The sequence below is a fragment of the Colias eurytheme genome, chromosome 5 (genome assembly GCF_061535395.1).
Source record: "Colias eurytheme isolate Ceu_HAF_F1 chromosome 5, ilColEury1 Martin Lab GWU primary, whole genome shotgun sequence".
Taxonomy (NCBI): domain Eukaryota; kingdom Metazoa; phylum Arthropoda; class Insecta; order Lepidoptera; family Pieridae; genus Colias; species Colias eurytheme.
This window is the reverse complement of record NC_142984.1, coordinates 5,386,004-5,410,500: the sequence shown is the minus strand read 5'-3', so window position 1 is coordinate 5,410,500 and position 24,497 is coordinate 5,386,004. Positions and strand designations below refer to the sequence as shown.

The following is a 24,497-nucleotide window of genomic DNA, read 5'->3' as shown; positions in this document are numbered from 1 at the left end:
CAAAAATTTCACTATCGTTATAAATGTTAGTTTACTACAAACACCCAGTAGAACGTACATACCTACATATATAACTATTTTATCTGTAAATGTTTTGAAAGTTGTTGAAATGTGGACGAGTATCAGCAACGTGCAATGTTTACTTTTCACGGAGCTCGTATATTTTTGCATTCACACAAAACGGTTCAACGCTCACATATAGCATGTAATTACTATTCACATTATAATTATTATCATCTATAATAGGGTTTTTGTTGTATTATCTCACACACATCCCATTAGGCAGTTCATTAATAAGGTTTTAATGAACTAATTTACTATACTACCTGTATCTACTAAACTATTTGACATTTATAACACATAACAATATTAATTATAACCTTGCTTTACCTTTCCTTGCATACCACAATTACTATTGGAGATCAAAACTGAGGTAATAAGATCGTCTGTATGAAAATGAAAAGATTTACTATTTTCAACTCATGCAAAGGTTTTTACACGCTTTTTATTAGCTTCACCTGTATAGGTATATAATATATAATATAACATAAAATTATACATTCGAATTACTTCTAGAGATATCATTTTCTGTAAAAGTTTCAATTCATTCGCAATGCGATCACTAATTGCATTAGAAACTTATTCCTACTAAATTTGAGCTCAACGAGAAAACAAACAAACAATAAAACCGTGAACACAACCAAACTTTTACTACCTGGAGACAAGCAAATCGTATCCAAATATAACGCAATCAGCATCACCTCATTGAAATGCAAACTGACATGAATAAACTAGAGAGGTGGTTCGATTGAAACGTACAATGGGCTCATCACGGGATGGACTGTGCCCTGTTTCGAGTTGTGATAGGAATTTATATTAATTTCCTGTGTCCGGCAAAGCAGTTGGTTTCGATGCGGCTGGCGCGAGCTGCGGTTACCCGTCTGTCCAGACCCGTACCGACTGCAATGGACATGCCCGTATAAACTCGCACGCTAATTTTACCTCCACCACGAATTTCCATTCACACTCAACTGGACACCGACTAGACAGAAATAGACATCGGCACGTCATTGTTTCAAACTTTCCGACTCAATGTTGTATATTAAATTACGCTTTGTTGACATTTGGAAGGAAAGAATTTCATTGTCTCAACTCAATTTGTATTGTCTGAGTAACTCAGCTGGCTCGGTACACTAAATTATTCTATTAACGATAAAAGGAAGAAGCTTTTCTAATTTGGTTCTTCATTTCATAAATCCTCACTTATTAATCCCTTGTTAATAAGATAAATAAATCCCCTAAAGTTCTATCAAAACAGCTAGGAAAAATTCTTGAACAAATTAAGTTATAGAAGAATCAATAACTAGATAAAGCTAATATTAGCTTTCCTGTTAAAAGGGTAGGACTTATAAAAATAGGTAATATTGTGTATGCTATTTTCCGTTTTCTCGTTTAATATCTTTATAGCCTTCTTTTATGATCTGATCTGATAAGCCAACCGAAAGCCGTTTAATACGAGAGCATAAACTAACAAACAAGTTTTATCTTCGAAACTTTTCCGACACCTTCATTTTTCACAAGATCTTCTTAACAACAAGAAAACAATACCAAATACTTTGGTAACTCTTAGTAATCGTGGTTTGGGTTTTGATCGAAGTGCCTACTTATGTGATAATCGATCAACCGTTTTTCTTACAAAAAATAAATTCTTTGGGATATTTCGTAATGTATCTTCTCTTTGCAAGCTATCGCAGAAAAATAAAGTAATTTGGCTGAAAATGCAACATATTCGTTTGTACGAATTTAATACAAAATCGATGATAACTAGATAAATACTTAATAAAGCCATGAAAGTAAATTTCAGCTCATATGTGAAGTAATCCCTATTAGCCGACACTTTATAGTGCAGTGGAATTGTCCGTTGTTGAGCCATCGAGCTTTATGAGCAATGAAAACGGAGCCTTCCTGAACTGAGGTAATTATAGGATTACTCATACACTTACACGTTACAGGTTTAAAGGCTAAAGGTAAACGCTGGCCTCATGATGTAACCTTTATCGCCAGGTCATTAATTACTCGCCTAAGTTTACTGAATTGCATGGGACTCAGTTTAGGTATAAGAAATGCCAATTTTTTCCGGTCAAATGGTCAGTATGGATGAGTACACACTTCTAAGTACTTAATGATTAAATATACGTCGTTGTAATACACATACTCATTATATTGACTCAGTAAACAGCATAAAATAGGTTTATGAGTCATGTGAATTGACGACGATAGCGACGATAGCCGAAGATCGAATGAAAACTTTAAATGTTATAAAATAAAATATAATAATACTAACGCTTCACCATCGACTTAATAATAGCACTAATAAATAAATAATAATAAAATAATAATCTAATGTCATAAATAATCGAACTATTATTGCTATGAACTCTAACATTACAACCAAGCAGAAAACGTAGATATTAATAGATACCAAAAAACTTGAAATTTATAGGACGACGAATAGTGGGTAGAAAAACACAAAAAAGTAAATAAAAACGAAGGTTAGGATATTTAAAGAAAAGATGATCTATAGAACTTTCACACATAAGATTGTGGAGTCTTAGGAGACGTACAAATAAGTACTTATGTGTAAAGGCACTTCAAAAATAAATAGCATAATTTTACCCAGCAACGAAAAAAAATAATTTATAAACGGTAAAAATAATTAATTTGGGATTTAGCAAGAAAAGGGTTGATGAAATCGTAGATGTATCTTCAATTAATCAAAATTAATTCAGCAGACGTTGCGTCCCTCGGTGATATATTAATTAGGTCAAAACATCGCGCACCGGAGCCGACCGTCTTCGTGGCGCAATGTAACGTTATATTATCTGTTAATGAATTTTCCATAGGGATGATATATACGCATTAGCTCGCCTACGATACGAAGTCCCCTGTATTCTTCGGTTATAAAATCTGCTTTATCTTGACTGAAAATCAAAACTTCTATTACTAAGGTGTAAAGTTTAAATCAGGAATAAACGTGTATCTTAAAAGAAAAAGTATGAGAAATCCTTGGAAAAAAACAATTTCCTGTCCATTTGCGCAATTGAATACTATTCTTTTAATCTTATTTTCGAAACATAAGTATATCTAAGTATATCTAGTAGACAAAAAGTTTATGTATTGTCAGTTAAGATTTTTGACGTAAACAACCACTAGACGATCACGATCATGCCTATATTGTGCCTATAACATAATATTATATTATTTTTTTGTATATTTCATTAATATATAATCTTACTATGTAGATATTTATACGTGTAAAGTTGTCCCAATCACGTACGGTGTGCACCAATAAAGAATATTATGATTCACTCACAGGCGGTGTTCAAACTTCAATATCACTATTTATATCTATTAACCTTCTTAGCAGCTTTATTTGCTAAAGATGTTATTCATGGGTAACATTTAAGAAAGTTCAAAAATAGAAACGGAACATAAGTTTCATGAATTCGTGCTCCACACGAACATAATCATAGCGTAGGAGTCATAGAGTTCATTACTCTATAATAACCTCAATCAATCAATTATTAATGTATTGATTTTACTGTACAACTATTAATTGTTATAAGTTGTATTAGATTAATTATCATAATAGTTGTCCTCTTCATCGCCTCTGGACAAGCCCTATAAATATTCTATTTATGTTCTATAAGCTCTGTAGTCTATTTTTGAACTAATGAAACAAAAGCGAAATGGTTAATTATATCTTATCACAATAACTCTATAAAAATCACGTTCACTTAAAATCGGAAATCGAGCCAGAAATAAATAGAATTTTCAATTTATCCGCACATTACACATATCACCACTCCGTCCCTGCAGTGTATGGGCTGATCAGCTGATGATGATTATGAAAATTAATTCATTAATAATTATGAAGGAAAGTTTACCAAACATTAATAAGTCATATAGTTAATGCTATAATTATAAATTACCGCTTTCATTTTAAAGAGCTCTGTTTAACATAGATTTGAAAGTTTACTTAATTTATTGTCTCAACCAACAAAATTTACCCTGTTCAGACCTATGCAAACCCTGAATATTAACTCAAGACTGCTCGAATCTATTTTCAAAGCATCAATAAAATGTCAATACAATCCATACCGTTCTAAGAGCTGAGATTAACTTCAGAATAGCTTTTCTCGACATTTTCTTTGATACGCTTATTTCCCGAGAAACTATTAATCTTTTGTTTTTCAACCTTTGTGACCCTGTAACGTTAATTACTACAAATATTGTTCTATCTCCTTTATGATTAAATGACACAAAATTAATCTCCTTTTTGTGTGTGCTTTTCTTAATGTTATAATGTTTTTAAAAACACTATGTAATCAGACTTACCTCGCTTCTGTTTACAGGGAAAATCGAGATGACGGAATGGTTTAGTTTTTTTTTATGTATCACTTTTGTAACAGTTAAGTAAATAATCGTTTTGGATGATTGTTCGTTCATTCGATCGTTTGGATATTAAAAAAAATTAAAACTTTCGGTAGGTACACGGCTACAATCCTACATCGCTGCTCTTTCAAGAGCGTTTGTCAATGTTTTGTCATTATAGTTACAGTTATTCTATATATCTATCTCTATCTCTATAACTAACAACGATATTGTGAATAGTCTCGGGTATTGCAATATATTGCTCTGCCTGTATCTTTAATTACCGTTAAATTATTAGCCCTGAATAGCCGATATATATGCACCACGTAGCAAATCGTGTGACGTGCGTACCCTAGCGAATAAACTATCATCAATGCAGTAAATCAGTTTCAGTTAGCATGTGCCAGCAGAGGGTGTGGAGTGTGGACGCTCGATAAGCTGGCCCAGGTCTGACGAGACGAATTGCCATTGTTCAATCTAATCCTCCAGTATAACTTGAACCCTGAATAGAATCCTTTCAGACTTCTCTATATCAATAAGGGAATGAACCCATGAATAAAACATGTGATGAAAATAATGAATAAGAATAATAAAAAAGTGAATATTTTAATCTGTATCTACATTTTTGAATTGCCTTGAATGAAATCGAACGTTTCATAAATGTTCTTGAACACATAATTAAGGTACATATGAGTATGAGAAATCAATAACACCGCTAGGATAGCAAAACTACGACACTGTTATAATTCAATATATCCATGACCATGAGAAGCTATAACGCGTTGACGTTGACGAAGATTGGCTATAAATAAGAGACTCGTCCGACTACCGCCTGCCGTGTCAGAATCACTCATTCACTATAAATTTAGCGAAAATTAATTGCAATAGCAATTTCTATTTTATACAGCTAGCTTTAAAGCGTTGATTGCATGGAGATCTAAGCGAAATGCAATCCTCCACACAATAATTCGATTCCCACTCCAACTATGAACTGATATCCTAGTCATTTCTAACACGAGCATATTGATAGCGTAGTTAAAACGATTAAATATAAATTGTTTCAAATTATATTAATAGCTGTTTCCAAGAACATGAAAACGATTGGCCTTTATTTGTTCTTCATAAAATATTAATTTCTTCAAGTTATTATCTCCTACGCTTTATTTAATTTATATGTTGAAAGTTGCAGTTAAATATTCTGAAACCCCTTTTAAATTATCATTTTATAAGGCACAGAATATATTGTAATAGGTAAGTGTAAGAAATAAGTACCTAAGCACACATATAGAGCACATACTAAGGCTTGCATCACCTGTTTAATAAGGCTTGGCCTATAAAACTTAGGACTCTTTAAACATCGTCTGAATAGGCTTCATCTCGGTGCACTCCTTGCAAAGAAAATTTCTGCTCAATATGCAAGTTTACAGCGAACAGCGAAACCGCCTCTGCAAAAGTGCATATAGGTAGGTACTCGTACTTCGACTTTTTAAATAACTCAAACGATACAGAACTAATTGCTTAATTCAAAAAGGTACCGATGTGGCTAACACACGATATTTTAGTGTATGTATTTTATCATACGTATATATTAGACACAACAAGTATTTAAATATTTTATTTCATATTTATATTCGTATTTAATTATAACACTAAACATTCATTACACAAAACACAAAAAATACAGACATGCATTACACTCATACAAAATAATTATAATATTTATTATTTTATGACGGAGTCGCGGTATTCGCGTAGTATGCGTGCCGCGACGAAATTATCACGGTCCCAGCGGGTAGATCGGAATATTTCTTCAAGTTTCTTCACAATTGTAAAATTAACAGTTCGATCTTAGTTACCGAATGCGCATCTAGTCAGTGTCTTTTTGTTCTTGTATTTTCATGCCCAAAGTGTTGCTTGTATCTGATAATTGTCTCTCTCCTTCTGTGTGGAGATAATAAACGTTAAAACTGTGAGTGTGTGGTTATTTGTGCATCACCCAAAGGTACTGTACCTAGTGTAATTAATATCAATTATCACGCACCCCACAAATTGGTGACCCCTCTGAACACTATATATATAAAAACTATGTCCAGTGCAAGTGATTCCGAAAACGCTGATCGAGTTAATACTCAAGCGCGAAGGTGCGTCAAAATGGCGGAACGACCGTTGCACGTGTCGCCCGCCCAGCAACCATCTGTACATTTACGGATCCCACCTTTTTGGCCTGAAAAGCCTGCAATATGGTTTGCACAAGTTGAAGGGCAATTCGCTATAATGAACATAACTGACAATACTACCAAGTTTTATCACATTCTGGCCATATTAGATCGACAGTATGCGGTCGAGGTCGAAGACATCCTTACCGGCCCTGCTGATTATATTAAATTAAAATCGGAATTAATAAAAAGATTATCCGTGTCTAGAGATAATAAAGTGAAACAGCTGTTGATGCACGAGCAGCTGGGATTACGCAAGCCGTCACAATTCCTGCGGCATTTGCAGCATCTAGCTGGTCCCGAAATTCCAGAAGATTTCTTAAAGACAATCTGGACCAGCCGACTACCTGCTGGATTGCAGCCGATCGTTGCGTCACAACCTACGCTGTCCCTGGACGCCCTGGCTGAGCTGGCTGACCGCGTGTACGAGATCGCGGCTCCCACTACTCATGTTGCAGCGACTTCTTCATCGTCATCTTCGGCAATGGACGACTTGGCACGCCAGGTGGTGGAGCTGACGCGCCAGGCGAGCGCGCTATCCACCCAAGTAAGCAGTTCCCGACCCGGTCCCCGTGTGCGCAGAGATCCCTCTCCCCATCGTCGTCAACGGTCTTCTTCTCGACGGTCCCACTCTAATTACCGGCGTTACCCTATCTGCTGGTATCATAATAAACATGGCACAAAGGCCAACAGATGCGTTAAGCCATGCGACTTCAAGGCATCGGGAAATGCACACGGCAGTCAGTGATGGCGACCAACGACTGCCCCAATTCCCCAAGTCGTCTTTTCATAACAGACCCCACTCTTAATGTTGAATATCTAATAGATACTGGTAGTGATATTTGTGTTTTCCCTATAACTGCTGTGTCTGAAAAAAGATGTAAAACTAATTATCAACTGTGTGCTGCTAATGGTTCCGTCATCGATACTTACGGTTACATTCAATTAAACCTTAACTTAGGCTTACGTCGCGTATTTCCATGGCGTTTTGTTGTAGCTGACGTCACTAAAGCTATTATTGGTGTAGATTTTCTTTCACACTACCAAATTATTGTTGACGTAAGTAAAAAACAATTGATCGATGGCTTAACCAATGTCAGCAGCTCAGCAATAAATTGTAATATGATTAATTGTAATATTTCTAGTGTTAAGGTTGTAACTGGTGGTGATAGTAATTATCATAAAATTTTAGCGCAATACCCAGAACTAACACGCCCCGCTGGTACTCCAGGTATTGTCAAACACGACACTACACACCACATTCGCACAACTCCTGGCCCTCCTGTTTCCTGTTCTCCTAGGCGTTTGGCTCCTGACAAACTCAAAATAGCAAAGCAGGAATTCGAGGCTATGATAGCCAACGGAACAGCCCGTCCATCTGACAGCCCGTGGTCGTCTCCGCTTCACCTCGCATCGAAGAAGGACAATGGATGGCGTCCATGCGGTGACTACAGACTTCTCAACGCAAGAACGATACCAGATAAGTATCCAATCAGGCACATACAGGACTTTTCACACTGTCTGTCTGGTTGTACTATCTTCTCTGTCATCGATTTAGTTAAGGCCTACAACCAGATTCCTGTTTTTGAAGGTGATATCCCGAAGACAGCGATCACCACACCCTTCGGTTTGTACGAATTTCCTTTTATGACCTTCGGACTTCGCAACGCAGGTCAAACTTTTCAGAGATTTGTCGATGAGTTGACGCGAGGCCTAGATTTCTGTTATCCTTATCTTGACGACTTCCTGATCTTCAGCAGATCAGCACAGGAGCACGAAGACCACCTGCGCCAACTCTTTACCCGTATGAGAGATTATGGTGTTCTTATTAACACAGCCAAGTGTGTCTTCGGCGCTCCTAAGGTAACATTTCTAGGCTACGAAATCTCTGAAAAGGGAACCAAACCTTTGGACAGCAAGGTGCAAGCCATCGCCGATTTTCCTGTTCCAGGAACCGTTCGAGAGCTTCGAAGATTCTTGGGCATGGTTAATTTTTATCGACGTTTCTTGCCCAATGCTGCCCAAATTCAAGCACCTTTAAATGCTTTGCTTGTAGGTTCTGTCAAAGGTTCTCATCCCGTGGTCATAGAAGGAAATTCGCTGCAGTCATTCCAGGACTGTAAGAAAAGCCTTTGCGAAGCAGCCCTGCTCGCTCATCCTGCCAGTGAAGCTAAATTAGGACTCGTCACTGACGCTTCAGATACAGCGATAGGTGGAGTCCTACAACAGCTTAAAGATGATGATTGGCAGCCGCTCGCATTCTTCTCGCGCAAGTTGAGCCCGTCACAGGTAAAATACTCACCATACGATCGAGAGCTCCTTGCCATCTACGAGAGCATAAGGTACTTCCGACACATGCTGGAGGCTAATCATTTCACGATCTATACTGACCACAAGCCGTTGTGTTACGCTTTCCACGAGAGGAAAAGTAACTGCACGCCGCGTCAGTATAGACACCTCGACTACATCTCACAGTTCACAACCGACATACAGCACATATCCGGTGCAAACAATGTCGTCGCCGATACTTTATCGCGCGTATGTGAACTGCAGAGACCTGTCGACTTAGAAGAGATGGCAAGGTTGCAAGCTACAGATCCTGAGCTCACTGCGCATCTCACAGGTGAATCATCTCTTCGCCTAAAACGGATGAATTTACCTGGAAGTCGCACTCAACTGTACTGCGACGTCAGTACACCGACTCCCAGACCTTTCGTCCCTACACAACTGCGTCAGCAGGTTTTCAATTGTCTGCACTCATTGAGTCACCCAGGCGCAAATTCATCAGCCAAGCTCGTTGCACAGAGGTTTGTCTGGCCTTTAATGCGGAAGGACTGCCGCGAATGGTCTAAGGCATGTTTGACCTGTCAGCGCTCGAAGGTGAACAGGCATGTCGCGTCACCTATTGGTACGCTCGCTTTACCTTCAGCGCGATTCAAACATGTTCATATAGACCTAATTGGCCCATTACCACCTTGCGGTGATTATCGGTATTGCCTAACAGCCGTCGATCGCTTCACGCGATGGCCGGAAGCTGTACCACTTACCGACATCACCGCAGAAACTGTCGCGAAAGCTTTCGTGTCCTGCTGGGTAGCCCGTTATGGTTGTCCAACCGACGTCGTTACCGACCGCGGTGCACAATTTCAATCGGCCCTATTCCAGACGCTCGCTAAGTCTATCGGCTTCGATCACCGTAAGACAACGGCATATCACCCGCAGTGCAACGGCTTGGTGGAGCGCTTCCACAGACAATTGAAAGCTGCAATTACCTGTCACGCCGACGCAAACTGGGTAGAAACACTACCTCTCGTGCTTCTCGGCATAAGAAGTGCTGTAAAAGAGGATCTGCACTCCTCCTCAGCTGAGCTGGTTTTCGGTGAACCACTTCGCCTACCAGGTGAATTTTTTGGGCACGACACTTCGTCTTATACTACCGATATCACCGACTTATCAGCTCGCTTGACAAATTTCGCCCGGAATATTCGGCCAGTACCAACTCAACATCATGGTAAGAAAAACATATTCATCTACAAAGATTTAGCCTCATGTGGTCACGTATTCCTTAGGGAAGACGCACTGCGCGGCTCTTTACAACCCGCATATACAGGGCCACATGAGGTCATTTCAAGAGATCACAAATTTTTCAAAATTAAATTAAAAGGAAAGTCAACGACAGTTAGCATAGACCGCCTTAAGCCAGCCTACTTACTGTCGTCTCCTACCGAAATCCTTCCTTCTCCCGCTCTTCCACCTCCCGATCCTCCCCTACCTCTTCCCAGTGCTCCTGTGGCATATACCACTCGCTCTGGGAGGAGAGTTCACTTCCCAGACTTTTATCGCCCTTAACCCGGTCTCTGGAGGGGAGTGATGTGGCTAACACACGATATTTTAGTGTATGTATTTTATCATACGTATATATTAGACACAACAAGTATTTAAATATTTTATTTCATATTTATATTCGTATTTAATTATAACACTAAACATTCATTACACAAAACACAAAAAATACAGACATGCATTACACTCATACAAAATAATTATAATATTTATTATTTTATGACGGAGTCGCGGTATTCGCGTAGTATGCGTGCCGCGACGAAATTATCACGGTCCCAGCGGGTAGATCGGAATATTTCTTCAAGTTTCTTCACAATTGTAAAATTAACAGTTCGATCTTAGTTACCGAATGCGCATCTAGTCAGTGTCTTTTTGTTCTTGTATTTTCATGCCCAAAGTGTTGCTTGTATCTGATAATGAAGAATGTTACTAGGTATGCCAAATCCCTTGAAATTGTGTCTCAGTAAAGCCTGTATGTATACAAATACACTAGTTTTTGTCGTATTCAAAAATACCAAGTAGTTTTGATTTTATACGCATTCAAAGTTTCGAAAAATATCGAGTCCCGCTAAAGTCACGTGACCGCTTGTGACGTCACGTCACAACGCGCCGCGCGGCCGCGCCCCCGCGCTTAGTATCAAGTCGGCAGCGCTGTAGTAGGTGTTATAGCTTGCGCAGTATTTTGATGGGTTTTCGTCCGCGAATTTCGTTAATAGTCCAATAATAGTAATTATTATTCGTTTAATAAAATAACAGTCATGCCAAAGTTTCATCTTTATTTAAAAGTTTCTCAAAATATTCTATACGATGGCGTTTTTGCACTGCTGATCTCTGAGGTTTATCTTCATTTTCCTGCTGACATTTGAATTTGTGTGGAACTATACCCTGTTTTTGTTTAATTCTTCCCCCGACCAACTTATATTTTAGTATAGTTCTCCATATCATTCTCAACTTAAAACAAGAAAAAATCTTACTAGCCATCTACCTATACTAGCCCATACGAGCAGAGCAGAAGCACAGTCTAGTATATATTAAAACTTGTATATAGAAAACAAAGGATAACGCAAAACAGCTGCAATGTTCTCAAAATATTTTTTATATTATTTTATTTTATTTTCTTTATTGGAAAACATACAGAGACAAAGACAGAGATATATAAAACAAAAAAAAAATCTTATTAACTAAAAATACATGAAAATGCCTCCTTATAGTGGTTTCACTGTGAACATATAATATTATTTTTGCCAACACCCAGCAGTAGGAAAGACAATGAAAAAACCACAAAAGACAATCGTTGATTAATATTTTCATGCGTACATAAAGACGGAGGTAAATAGGTCTACGTATTTGCAAAATCTTTACATATTAACATTCTTACATGTTCAATAGCAATTTTTTTACATTCATTTTGTAAGACGAAGAGGAACAAGAAAATATATCAAGATCATTCATATAGGTATTATAAAAACTAGACATTCTGTGAAGAGGCACACGAAGACCCGTATTGGTTCTGGCGGTTGGTATATGAAATAAGTCTTTTGAGCGTGTTGATCTGGATGGGATGCGATAATTTATTAAGCTAAGAAGTTCTGAACAGGCTATTTCTCCTACGCAGATTTGTAATATGTTATTATAATATGTAGTACTATGTAAGAACACGGAAAATTCTGACACCAAAGGTTTTACACCTCTGACCATTTTTTGTTTACGTCCTTTGCAACTATAAAAAACAACTTATCCGGCGAATTGGTAGTTGTATTTTTACATTTAGGAACAACACATGATTTTCAGGTATTTGGATTGGACATTTTAAAAAGTATTTAATTATAATTTCGACGGCACGGGCGCGCGATCGCTAGCGGACTGAGTGAGCCAGATTGAGCGTGTTGTGGTGTGACGTCACACCATCACCGGGCGTTTACAACTCATTTACAACTTGTTTTACTTCTAAATCAGAAACTAATTGACGTATCGAAGTAATTTTTTCACTAGTATTTTTTATTTTTGACAGAGAATATGGAGTGCTAATAATCAAAATTAGTGAACATTCTCCATTGTCTCTCTCCTTCTGTGTGGAGATAATAAACGTTAAAACTGTGAGTGTGTGGTTATTTGTGCATCACCCAAAGGTACTGTACCTAGTGTAATTAATATCAATTATCACGCACCCCACAACCAACGTTAATATTATGCAATGAATTTATCATAATTGTTGTATCTATCTTAGATATAGTTGTATATTAAATCTTTAAAGTAAACTCAGGCGCAAGCGGTTGTAACGACAATTTAACGTGATACTCCAAACCGTAAATTCGGAGCTGTAAACGAACACACCAGACACTTACAAAGATTAATACTTCTGCAGTAAAAGCAATCGCAGCTCACTGAGATATGATGAAAACATTGAATCGCTGAAGGGTGGCTGTCACGGCTCGCACAAATGTGTCTGATTTATCTACGCCGCGTGTCGGACACTCTTGTTTTATTGTCCCCTCCTCAGTCCATAGCACACACAAGATTTATTACACTTAAAGCTACAAGCATCGAATGAATGTGTGTACAGGGAAGAATACAAGAAATATCTGTTCAGCGAATCACCTTGTGATACCTGTAATCTAGTACTTATAAAAAAATCATAAATTGTCTTCTATGTCTGTCTACTTCTCCAAAGCTATCATTAAGAAAGTGATACTGTTTAATATTATTTTGGAAATAGAAATGTATTGCAAATAAACTGTAACAAATAGTTAGTACTTAATATGTAATAAATTAAGTTATATGTGATATAACTATAACATACATATCAATATAAGGTATATCAAGTCGTTATTTTATATTTTCATATTTTCATATTAAACAATAATAGGTATGCGTCGAACTTTAAAAATTGAAATGCAATGCACGAACCAGGATTTAGTATTCAACTGAATCAACTGACCTATCTTTAATTATACCCCTATTTGTTTTATACGATAAACTACCTGAAAACTTAATTGCGTTTTATAAATAGTTAAAACAATTTAAGAATCACCTAATTCAGTTTCTATTGCTTAAAAATAATATATTTTTAATGAAATCTACCTATGTGTGATTGTTACATTTCAACTATATTAAAACACATCAAAAAAATCATTAATATTTTTGCAATACCTAAGCATAATCTTAGAGCGGCCGTACACGGGCGCGCGGGCGGCTCGAGCAGTTAATCAATTATTCAGTTATTTCCTCATATAGAAACACAAGAGAAAGACAAATGAAGAAAAAAATGACATAACGTTCACATGTAAAATTAATATTTTTTCTTAATAACGAGCTAGAGATAATTTAATTTAATAACATGTCTATGTACTTATTAATGAACCATCTTTAACAAAAACAATCAAAAGTCAGCATTCTTTACAATTAGATATTTAATTAAAAACTCTAACTGGATTCATTTTCTGGGAAAATAACTATGAAAATAATGAAAGTAATGTCACCCGCTCAAACGGATATTTAATGGAAGGTAAAACAATAAAATGAAAGCTCTATGCACCTACTTAGTAAGCTAATTTTAATATTTTTCGTTAAATATCAATACTCGAACCACTTGAATGTTATTTTATTTTAGGATATAATATTCTCTACAGATTTTATCCTACAATAATTTTACAAAATTATTAAGAATAAACAAATATAACTAGCCCTGACATAAGAGATCTAGGAGTGATACATGACCCAAAACTCATGTTTGATAAACATATCGATTATATTCTAGCTAAAGCTTCTAAAGCTTTAGGCTTTATAATGAGAATTTCGTCAGATTTTAAAAAGGCGAAAACGTTTAAAATTCTGTTTTGTGCTTACGTACGTAGCATTCTAGAATATGCATCGCCAATATGGAATCCGCGATACGATAAATATATAACTAGAATTGAACGAATACAGATGAAATTTTTGAAATTCCTATGTTACCGATTACACGTCCCGTACAAATCTGAGGATTATTACGAGGTCTGCAGCAAATTTCACTTCCTACCCCTAACATATCGCCGGGAGATTTCTGATATTTTATTACTTTTAGGCATTACATCCAATAAAATAGACTGCCCAGAACTACTAGCCAAAATTTCTTTATACACACCCTCAATTTTATCTCGTAAATATAATCCTATCTTTACTTCCGCAGTCAGCACTAACTATCGTCAAAACTCGTTTATTCTACGCGTAAGCAATAATTTTAACAAGCTATCAAAACAGTTCGATTTTGACTTGTTCTGCAGCAGTTCTTACTCCATTAAGCGTCAGTTAGCTAATGAGTTCTTCCGTCAGTTTGGTGGTCAAGTTGATATGTAATTTGATTAGTGTTACAATAGCATTGGTTTTAAGCATTTGATTCGTGTACGTAATCGCTCACATTTGTAATTGTTATATATTAACATTATTCTAACCGTGAGAATCTGTAAATGGCTTATTGGCGTAAATATTATATTATGTGACTATCTTTAAGGATACAGCTGTAGATTCTCCTAAAATATAAATAAATAAATAAATAATTCAAATAGGTACTGATTCGCCAGAACGGAAAATTAGTTGTTATATTTATCAATGACATATCGCTACATTTGCATTTACGACATCCCAAAGACATTACTAAGGCTATTCCCTTATCTAATGCTCCCACAGAATTTATTTATCCTTTTCACGCCCTTATATCTTAGTAGGTAATCGTTCGATTTCTCGACATAGATGTTAACAAGAAAAGGTCGCCGGAAATGGCAAACTTTAGGAACAGATAAAATACGCAATCCTGAACCTTCAGGTGTGAAGCAAATGCCTATATTCAAATTTAAATTTAATGACATCCATATTTATTATTATATCAATCACTTCTCATTCTTTCATGCCCTTTTTGCGTCCTAACGATAAACATTTTCTCTTATGCTCCTTTTCGCCCCAACTATAAACATTTTAATTTCCCAACATGAAATACTTAAGTGACACAGACGTGATCTTTACAAATTAAATGTGAAACTAAAATCTACAGTCTATTAACTATAAAAAAGAAAGAATGAACAGTTGAAAAAATAAAATTTTGTTGAGCTATAAATTAACCGGGGCAGGGGTGAGCTTCGCAATCTGCATTAGCCGAGACGCACTTCTTTCCAACGATTAAATAAAATTTCATGCCCGGTTGCCTACGGAAACTCTCTGGACAAAGGTCTCGAATATTTTAATTGAAAGCTTTTAATCCTGATAAGCTATAGACACCAGTGCTAATGCATATTATTATTTTCCAGTGCTGTTTCAATTTTATAAAGAACCCATTTATTCGACTGGCAGCAACGGCAGCAATGACTACAAGATTTTTTAATTCATATACAGCTACAATAATTATGTCATAATATAAAATAGGTATAATAAATTTCCTTACTGTAAAAACAATGCAAATAACATTTAAATCATCTTTTATTTTTTCATATTTTTATTTAACCAACCAAGTTTAAATAGAAACTTGCTTACGGACAGGATAGACTGCGCTTGCAAAAAAGTATGAAAAAATTGGGTTAAAGAATTTTAAATAAAATTTTAAATTCGTATTAAGATTTAATTTGAAAATTAGGGGAATAAAACGAAAAACAAGAAAAAGTAATTTTTAGATCGTTGAATGTAAACTCCTTTTCCACATAGCGGTACTGAATTTTTAACAAATCTTTCGACCCTTACCCGATCCCATGCCCAGACTTTATTTTATCGTTATGGAATTATAAAATAATAACATTACAGTTTCCTTGAGAGTGCTAAGAAATGTATTCTTTTAAATATAGAAAAAAATATTTGAAATTTTTACTATCACCTCATCGATCAACATAGAATATTTCAAATAATCAAATACCAAATTTAATTTCGAATAACGCTTATATACTCATTATTGGTTGCAATTAAATACTTATAGTTGTTTAGATCCAAAATACCATGCAAAACAAATGAGAAATTAAAAATACTATGAAGCACAAAGGATATTTCCCTCGGGTGACATTAATGTTCCGGTGGTGGCGTTCGTCCATTCGACCGAATCTCTGGAAATTAAGGCAGGAAAAAAGTCAATAAATCCAAGAAGCAAGCTGGGGCAGATAACAAATGTCTCTAGAGCGACACAAAGCGGCAGGAGCGTCACACGATCGCGCCACGTTAATGTGATACTAAGACCGACTCTCGGGAAGGGTAAAAATATATACGTACGACCTCATACTCGCCTCCACGCTCTATGTCACTGCCAAGGTCTTATCAATTCTTATTATATTTTGTTAATTAGTAGGCAATAAATAAATAGGTCGAAATTTTTTTTAGTGATTAATCTTCTATAGGCGTGTTGCGAGTAAAATTTCAAGGTCGGGTCATGGCAATATCGTCGGGTCATGAAGTAAGGCGACGATTTTGGTATCTTTGAATCTTTCCAAAGAAGTTTCACCCCTGACACGTGTGCTCGGCGCACGTGCTCTTTTTTATATCATTCTAATTTAAATATAATATTATCATGGTTGAAATAAACCATTTCCGTTTACTTATACTTTTAAAGTGAAAAATGGTTATAACAACAGCATTCGTTATTTAATTAATAATATACTTTAAAGCATCCCAGTATCAAACGCGCTTCTTTCAAAAGCTTTATTAAATACAAGCTCCTTTAAGTATAAGCTTCGCTTACGACTCTACTTATAAATATAATTTTCAAGTTAGACTCTTAAATAACAAATAAAATTCCGGGAAATTAGTATTTCTTTTACATATTTATGTTCTTTCTGTAACAAATTCTTAATTTAGTATCTTAATAGTTAGGTTTTAATTAATTTTTTATATTGTATATTATTAATTTGAATAGGGAATAAACTGCAATATTAATACATCAGAATAAACGTGATTACTTGCTTTGGCAAGATCTTAATGAAACTATAAAATTTAAAATTACTTCGTATTCTGTAATTAAAGTCTGTAGTTCGGTGAAAGCATGTAAGACTTTCACAGAAGTTCAGGCTTCCTAGCTACCAAAGAGCTATTAAAGTAAAATTTATTTATTTATTTTTGTACATCAAAACATTCTAAAATTCCATACTCAGAAGTAAAATTAGCAAGGAAGAGCATAAATTGTTAAAAGCGTATTACGTTTTACGATGTTCGACATAAATTTCTCAAATCCCATATTAAAACTAATAACAAAATTTAATTTAATTAAATCATAAAGTGTCACCAAGTTATAATATAGTTGCATCAGTGACGTCCGTGTCGCGAACGCGCTACTCTCGTCCACTACTACAAGTTTCCGAACTAATCCAAGTTTTCCTTTACGGGCTAATGAGACGAGTTTGATTCGCATTCCCTGACGACGTCGGCAAATGGGCGCTCGCTTTGAATAGATCCCACCTAACCACTATTTAGATAATACGATACCCAGTTAGTATTTCAACTTTATATCAAGTTAAGAAACCCGCAACACCGATTTTGGATGGCTTTGGGAGGTTACTTGTTTATACTGTCCTGAGGTCAGTAAGATTTATAGAGGTTAGTAGTGTCGAGGATATTTTAAGGCATTTACATACAATGTGAATTTGAAAGTGCGTAAGGGTAGATTACGGAAAATCCTATTCGACGTATGCTTTTAAATGAACATGAATTAGATTTGATTGCCATAATCAAGTGATATTCATTGAACATGTTACTTCATAAGTATTTTTCAAGTAGATAACTAGGAAAATGAAAGACAGTAATTTTAATTTGGTATTCATCTTTAAAGCTCTACATATCTATTATGTTTGCGTTATTTCTAATCTTATTAATTAATAGTATTAATTATGCGTATAATACATTAAAGTAGCATAATGCGCAAGCAAACAAAGCGCGGTCCGTAATGGAAATTACACACCCTGAGGTCGGAAATCAAATTGACAGAAGAGGTTAAACAAACGATGCGGCCAGGCTCAAGACCGAAGCCCGCCGAATATATTAATCGGTCGGTAAATGCGCTTTTATTTGTTTTTCCCTTCCCACGTTACCAGCGTCGCCTGGTCAATAGATCAGGCCAACACTTGGCACTGTATTAATGGCTCGATAGATTTAACAGATTAAGCTACAGTTCTAAGAAAAATAAAGGTGTTTTATTTCATTGTATTCAGCCCGCAGTGTTGTTTATACACATATCAATTATAGGTACTTGTCAATAATCTGCATTATCAATGAGTAGATACGCGAAAAAATCTCAAATCATTACTATTTTACTATCATGTACTTGATCTTCCATATTATGATCTAACCTCACGACTTTATTACTTGTGATTGCATTGTCTATTTGTAGTTGGTATGCATTCTCGTATTCTCTACGGTCTTGTTTACGGGGATGTACTTAGGTACATCATATATTGCTGAATAATTAGTAACTGGTTACATAAAAATTGTATTATACTATACTGAATATGTTAATATGGAAAAGACAGTGCAATAGAGCAATTGTAATTATATATTTATCGTTCGTCTTTCTTATTTGCATAAATAAAGTACTTAGCAAATTTTCCGTAGAGTTCTTAACATATGAGCGTAAAATAGAGATTTGAGGGTTGATTGGGAGGTGACTGTCTCACACAGACAACGCACTGGTCTCTACCTACATCCATTTCAATCTTGATCGTCAATAATTAACTCTTTTTGATAACAAAAATATGAAACACAAACTTGTTACAAAATATTATCTACGATTATCCCACTTTGTATAGTTAGACACTATTACAATATATTTCGTAATTATATTATAATACTGTGGCTTAGATTTTAGACAACAATTAGTCGCCAATTGGGAACAAAAAGCACTTGTATTATGTTTTGTAAAAATTTCCATTTAATATAAAATAAAACTTAACAAATACAAATGTCATGGAATTTATTACAGAAGCAAAAATAAAATATATATTCATGTTTTTGCATCTTTTATTATTTGGTTTCAATATACTGATCCACTATCAACGTCCGACGGTATAAAGGCTTGATTAATGACATTTTCCTCTAGAAACTTTTTGCAATGAGTTATCAACTGCAACAATTTTATAAAATGCTTTCTAAAATGCGGTAATCCTGTTTATATTTGAATCATTGTTATAACAGTAAAGTGTAAACATTTAAGAAACGTTACCTTTTTATGATGTTTCTTTGCCGTCGAATTTATCCTTTTTAACTCTTGTTTTAAATGAGCATTGTCTTCGAAATATTTTTTACTCACGCTCCACTTCTCACCGTTAAAATTAATTGGCAAAATGTATGGAAGTCCTACAATAAGATAATATTAGGTACACCATGGTTTACTATTTCTGGCAACTGTGATTTACTTATTTTATTGCTTCACATTCATGATAATTTTGGAGGGAACTTAAATACTTAGTAGGTAAGCAGTAGGTACAAATTATAATGAAGTACGCTATAATTATAATATACTATTACTACGATAATAATTACTATCGACGGAGTGTGCTAATTCCCCAGGTTTATGCATGATCAAAATCGTGTAGAAATATCCTCGGATTTCCCTCCGAATTTGTATTGCAAATTAGCCTGCTTTTTATGCTAAGTACAAGGTGGGCCAAAAGAAATCACCCTATTGGAAGATGCTCTCATTTTTGCAAATGGCCGCCAATGTCAAATCTGTTTTGACATTTGTGTACTGGACAGATGTAGAATACAAGTGAACAAGCCATGGAGCGATACAGTACCCAATAACGCGGAATAATCGTGTCAACTTTTTTGCGTAACAATTCGTCGCCGATTCCCCGGCCGTCCGATACTGACTGCGCAAACACTGCGCCGTTTGGCCACCAACCTTGAAGAGTATGGGACCACACGAGACGTTGCCAAGAGTGGCCGGCCCCGGAGCGCCCGTTCTGCCGAGAATATCGCCGCTGTTGCCGGAAACATGCTACGGGCACGGTGCACGCCATAGGGCCATGTTGACTGAGTTTTTTTCTGCCGCAATTGGACGAATTAGGACTGGAGAATATGTGGTTCCAACAGGACGGAGCAACGGCACACACTGCGCGAGCCACAACCGATATTCTGAGGGCGGCTTTCCCGAGTCGCCTCATCTCTCGTTTTAGCGATTTGCACTGGCCCGAAAGATCGCCCGATTTAACCGTTCCAGACTTTTTTGTGGGGTTTTTTTGTAGTCCCGTGTTTACATGAACAAGGCTGAGACCTTGGAAGCCCTCAAGGACAACATTAGACACGAGTGCGAGAATTTGTCGCCCGAAGAAGATGAGAAATGCCATAAAACGAGCCCGTATGGCAATCAATTGTGACGGCGCCCATTTGGCCGATATCATCTTCTCGACTTAACCAATAAAATTTTAAAGGTTCAAATAAACATAATCAAAAAACAGAATCGAAGTTTTTCATTTAGAAAAAAAATAAGAGCCAAACAACATCGGATGACTTCTTTTGGTCCACCTTGTACTTATGTAAACTTTTCTATTTAGGCACTTTTGTTTAAATAAAATATTACACATCAAATATCAAATGCGAGAATCACCGAATCATCTGTGCCATTTGCACCTTATAAATGTACCATGTCGTATTTACCTTTTTCTGTACCTAAAGAGCCGTCACTAATGACGCCCATATTACAGCTGTGTGTTTTCATCCCGTTTTTAGGATCACGCGTTTTCCAAATAGCTTTCAAGGCTTTAGCAAATTCTGCTGCCTTATAAATACTTCCGTACGGATTTTTTTCTCCGAACGATGCTACCTTTAATACAGAAATATAAATATAGAATTTAGGTCTTGCTTTTTCTCATTCAATTATGTAAATGAATCGTATGAAGAGTAAATGAATGAATAAATTATGAAAATCATTTTTACGCCTCGAATTTTGGCTGACAAGTTAATTTATCGTTTGGTTCATAGGTACATACAATAATTAATAATAAGTTTAAACTATAATTTAAATACACCATAATTTAGACCGTAGTACGAATGTATTAATGTGAAGACCAAAATATGACAGTGCCATCGAATTAACTATTCGAACAATGAACCCAATTAGTCATGTTTCATTATTAATATAATTTAGATAATAACGCTGAGATTTTTATAGATCGTTATAGGTAAATATCCAAACCCGTCAAGCCAGTAATAAAGAGGGATTCGTTAATACCTTATCAATGAAATCCTTTTTCATCCAAGTAGCGTTGAATTGAGTGGGATCCAAATTCAAAGATTCTAAGAAGTCTTTACCGATCATTCCTGAATCGCATAGTGATGTCTCGCCTACTTCATCATGAATTAATAAAGGTTTTTCGACTTCGATGTGAAATACTTCATCATTCGCCGCCCACACAAGTATTTCATTAATAGTCTTACATTGAACCTTTGTACGTTTTATTTAAATTGGAATTATACACTACTGGAGTGGCGCAGGGACCCAAAGTGAGTCTTGGCCTCCGACAATAAGAGCCTCCATTTTACTCTATCCTGCGCCATCTCTTGCCAGTTTTCGATTTGGAGGGTGCGCAGGTCTTTGGCGATTTCGTCTTTCCAGCGGTACCTAGGACGGCCAACCGGACGGCGTCCAGATGGCCGTCCCAGGTACGCTCGTTTCGCTGCTCGATCTTCCCCCATTCTTTCTACATGGCCGAGCCATCGGAGTCTTTGCGATTTAATCTCACCGATTATATTTGGCTCAGCCATTAGGTCTTCAAGTTCCAGGTTTTTCCTCCTCCTCCAAATTCCTTCTTCTGTTAACACTGGCCCAAACATCTTCCTCAAGATCTTCCTCTCAGTGACTAGGAGCTTGCCTTCTTCTTTTTGTGTTAGTGTCCATGTCTCACAGCCGTACATTAATATAGGTCTTAATATGGTTTTATAGATTAAGATTTTCGTTCGTCTGCTGAGGATCTTCGACACCAGTATTTTATGTAAGGCTGCACTGCAGCGGAGGGTATTTTGTACTCTTATATCAATTTCCTCTTCCCTCGTGTACGTATCGGTCACAGTGCATCCCAGATATTTAAATTTGTCCACACCTTTATAGACAGTGTCTCCTACTAACAGGTCGATCCTAGGTATCCTGCTGTTTTTGTATCGGCGCATATGCATGTATTCGCTTTTGCCGTGGTTGATTCGCAGGCCTATTTTCTTTGCTTCCCTTTCCAGAGTGAGTGCGGCACACACTATCTCTTCCTTCCTACCTCCTAGTAACGCAAGATCGTCGGCATACCCTATCACCTTATGCTGTCCATTCAGTTGCACTCCACCATCGAGTGTAATAATGTGTCGGATGATGTGTTCAAGTGCTAAGTTGAACAGCATGGGTGACAGCGCATCTCCTTGCTTCAGCTTTCATCTCCTTGCTTTGCATTCAAATTGGAATTATAGGTAATTTAAATTGAAGGGTCATATTATGATATTCTGAAAATGAAAATGCAAAAATCTTACATTTAAATATTCCCCCAGTATTGATTTTGCCATTGCTGTTAGCGGAGTGAAGCAGAAAAATACATCTGACGGCATATTCTTTGATAATGAATACAGGATATCTACAGCAATTAAACCATCCGCAATGAAAATTGGTTTTCGCTTTTGTGTCTTATTTGGAAATTGCTTTAATTTTCCAGGTAAATGTTTTCCTGTTTTGTCCTCTGATTCAGCTGAGCTTTTATCATTAGGCCAACTAAAATTGTTCGCCAGCTTTGTTATAAGATATAATGTATCGAAACGTTCTTCTGTTTCCCCATTTTCAAAATCAAATATATTGGGGTTTGAAAAATTGGTTATGAAACAGAAAACATCGCCATCTGAAACACTTCAAAATTATAATTATTATTAGCAGTTTTAATTGAATCAATGCTTTCGACGAAAATAATAAGTATCAATCTCAGTATCATAATATGTTTATAAGTTGAAATAATAATTTAAAAATAACGTCTTACACATTATTAATTATGTATTAATAATGTGTAAGACGTTAGTATTTGAAGCCAACCTAGGTAAATCAGAAGATACTTTAATTGAATTCGTGCAAGGAAATGCACATGATTCTACTTCAGTTTTTAACATCTCCGCTTTATCAATTTCATTCGAGTATACGACTATGGAGAGATCAATCAATTGACATTGGCCAAATACAAAACCTGACATTATTTTAGCTATAATTAATTTAGATGTTGGACATAATGCATTAAATATTAACACTCTTAATGGATCGAAAACGGCAGAGGTTTGAAAATTCATAGTTTTGAAAACACAAAGTCTATAACGTACGGAGTTGTCTTGAGTTATGACCACAGGTTATGACTTTTTTTTAAAGATAACATATAGCTCGTTCCGTAAACCTCACTATTGAGTATTTTATGTGATATTTTATAACAAAATAAAAATATAAAAAATTCCAAATAACTATACCTATTAGGTACAAATTATATTATTTTATTTGTGTAGGTAAATCTTACCATCTAGCCCAAATCATGCCACAGTGTGCTAAGCTCCTAAATCAATTAAACTAATAAAACTATCCAGTAAAATAGCAGTATCAGTGCATGGGTGTGAAACAATGTTTATCGTTGAAAAAACTTCTTAGTTTTAGGGAATTTATAGGGAATTAGGGATCGACTGGTTAAGCTGATCTTCAAATTTTTAGGAAACTACCTACACCGTGAAATATGTCAATATTGCCCACTTTTTTTGAATAATTTCAATTTTCGCAAAAATTTTCTATAGAAACGTTAGTATTTTCTGTTAGCATATGTTTTTCTTAGATCGTGTGCATATATATTGTTGTAGCAAATTTCATTATTCTTCAACATTTAATTCATTATTTGTCTGTTTTTGAGGGCGGGCAAAGTTATCTGCACTTTTTACCAACATTGCCCATTTACTATGTACATAACTTGTAAACGTAGGTATATAATCCCCGTTTTCCAATTACAGCACTAGAGCGCATTGTGCGGCATAATGCTTAACGTTGAATGTTCCAACTACAGCAACGCTTCGCAC

The 24,497-nt window shown here is 35.9% G+C and overlaps 1 protein-coding gene across 1 annotated transcript; it reads left to right on the top strand.

The window, feature by feature from the left end:
- The first annotated feature begins 5,981 nt into the window (after window positions 1-5,981).
- LOC149908451 (uncharacterized) lies at window positions 5,982-7,833 on the top strand. The gene has a single exon (XM_090102278.1). The coding sequence runs from the start codon at window positions 6,520-6,522 to the stop codon at window positions 7,396-7,398; it is 879 nt and encodes a 292-aa protein (XP_089958404.1). The 5' UTR covers window positions 5,982-6,519; the 3' UTR covers window positions 7,399-7,833.
- Window positions 7,834-24,497: the final 16,664 nt, after the last annotated feature.

Bases quoted from the DNA above. Each gene is read 5' to 3' on its own strand.
- LOC149908451 (XM_090102278.1), top strand. From the start codon at position 6,520: ATGTCCAGTGCAAGTGATTCCGAAAACGCTGATCGAGTTAATACTCAA.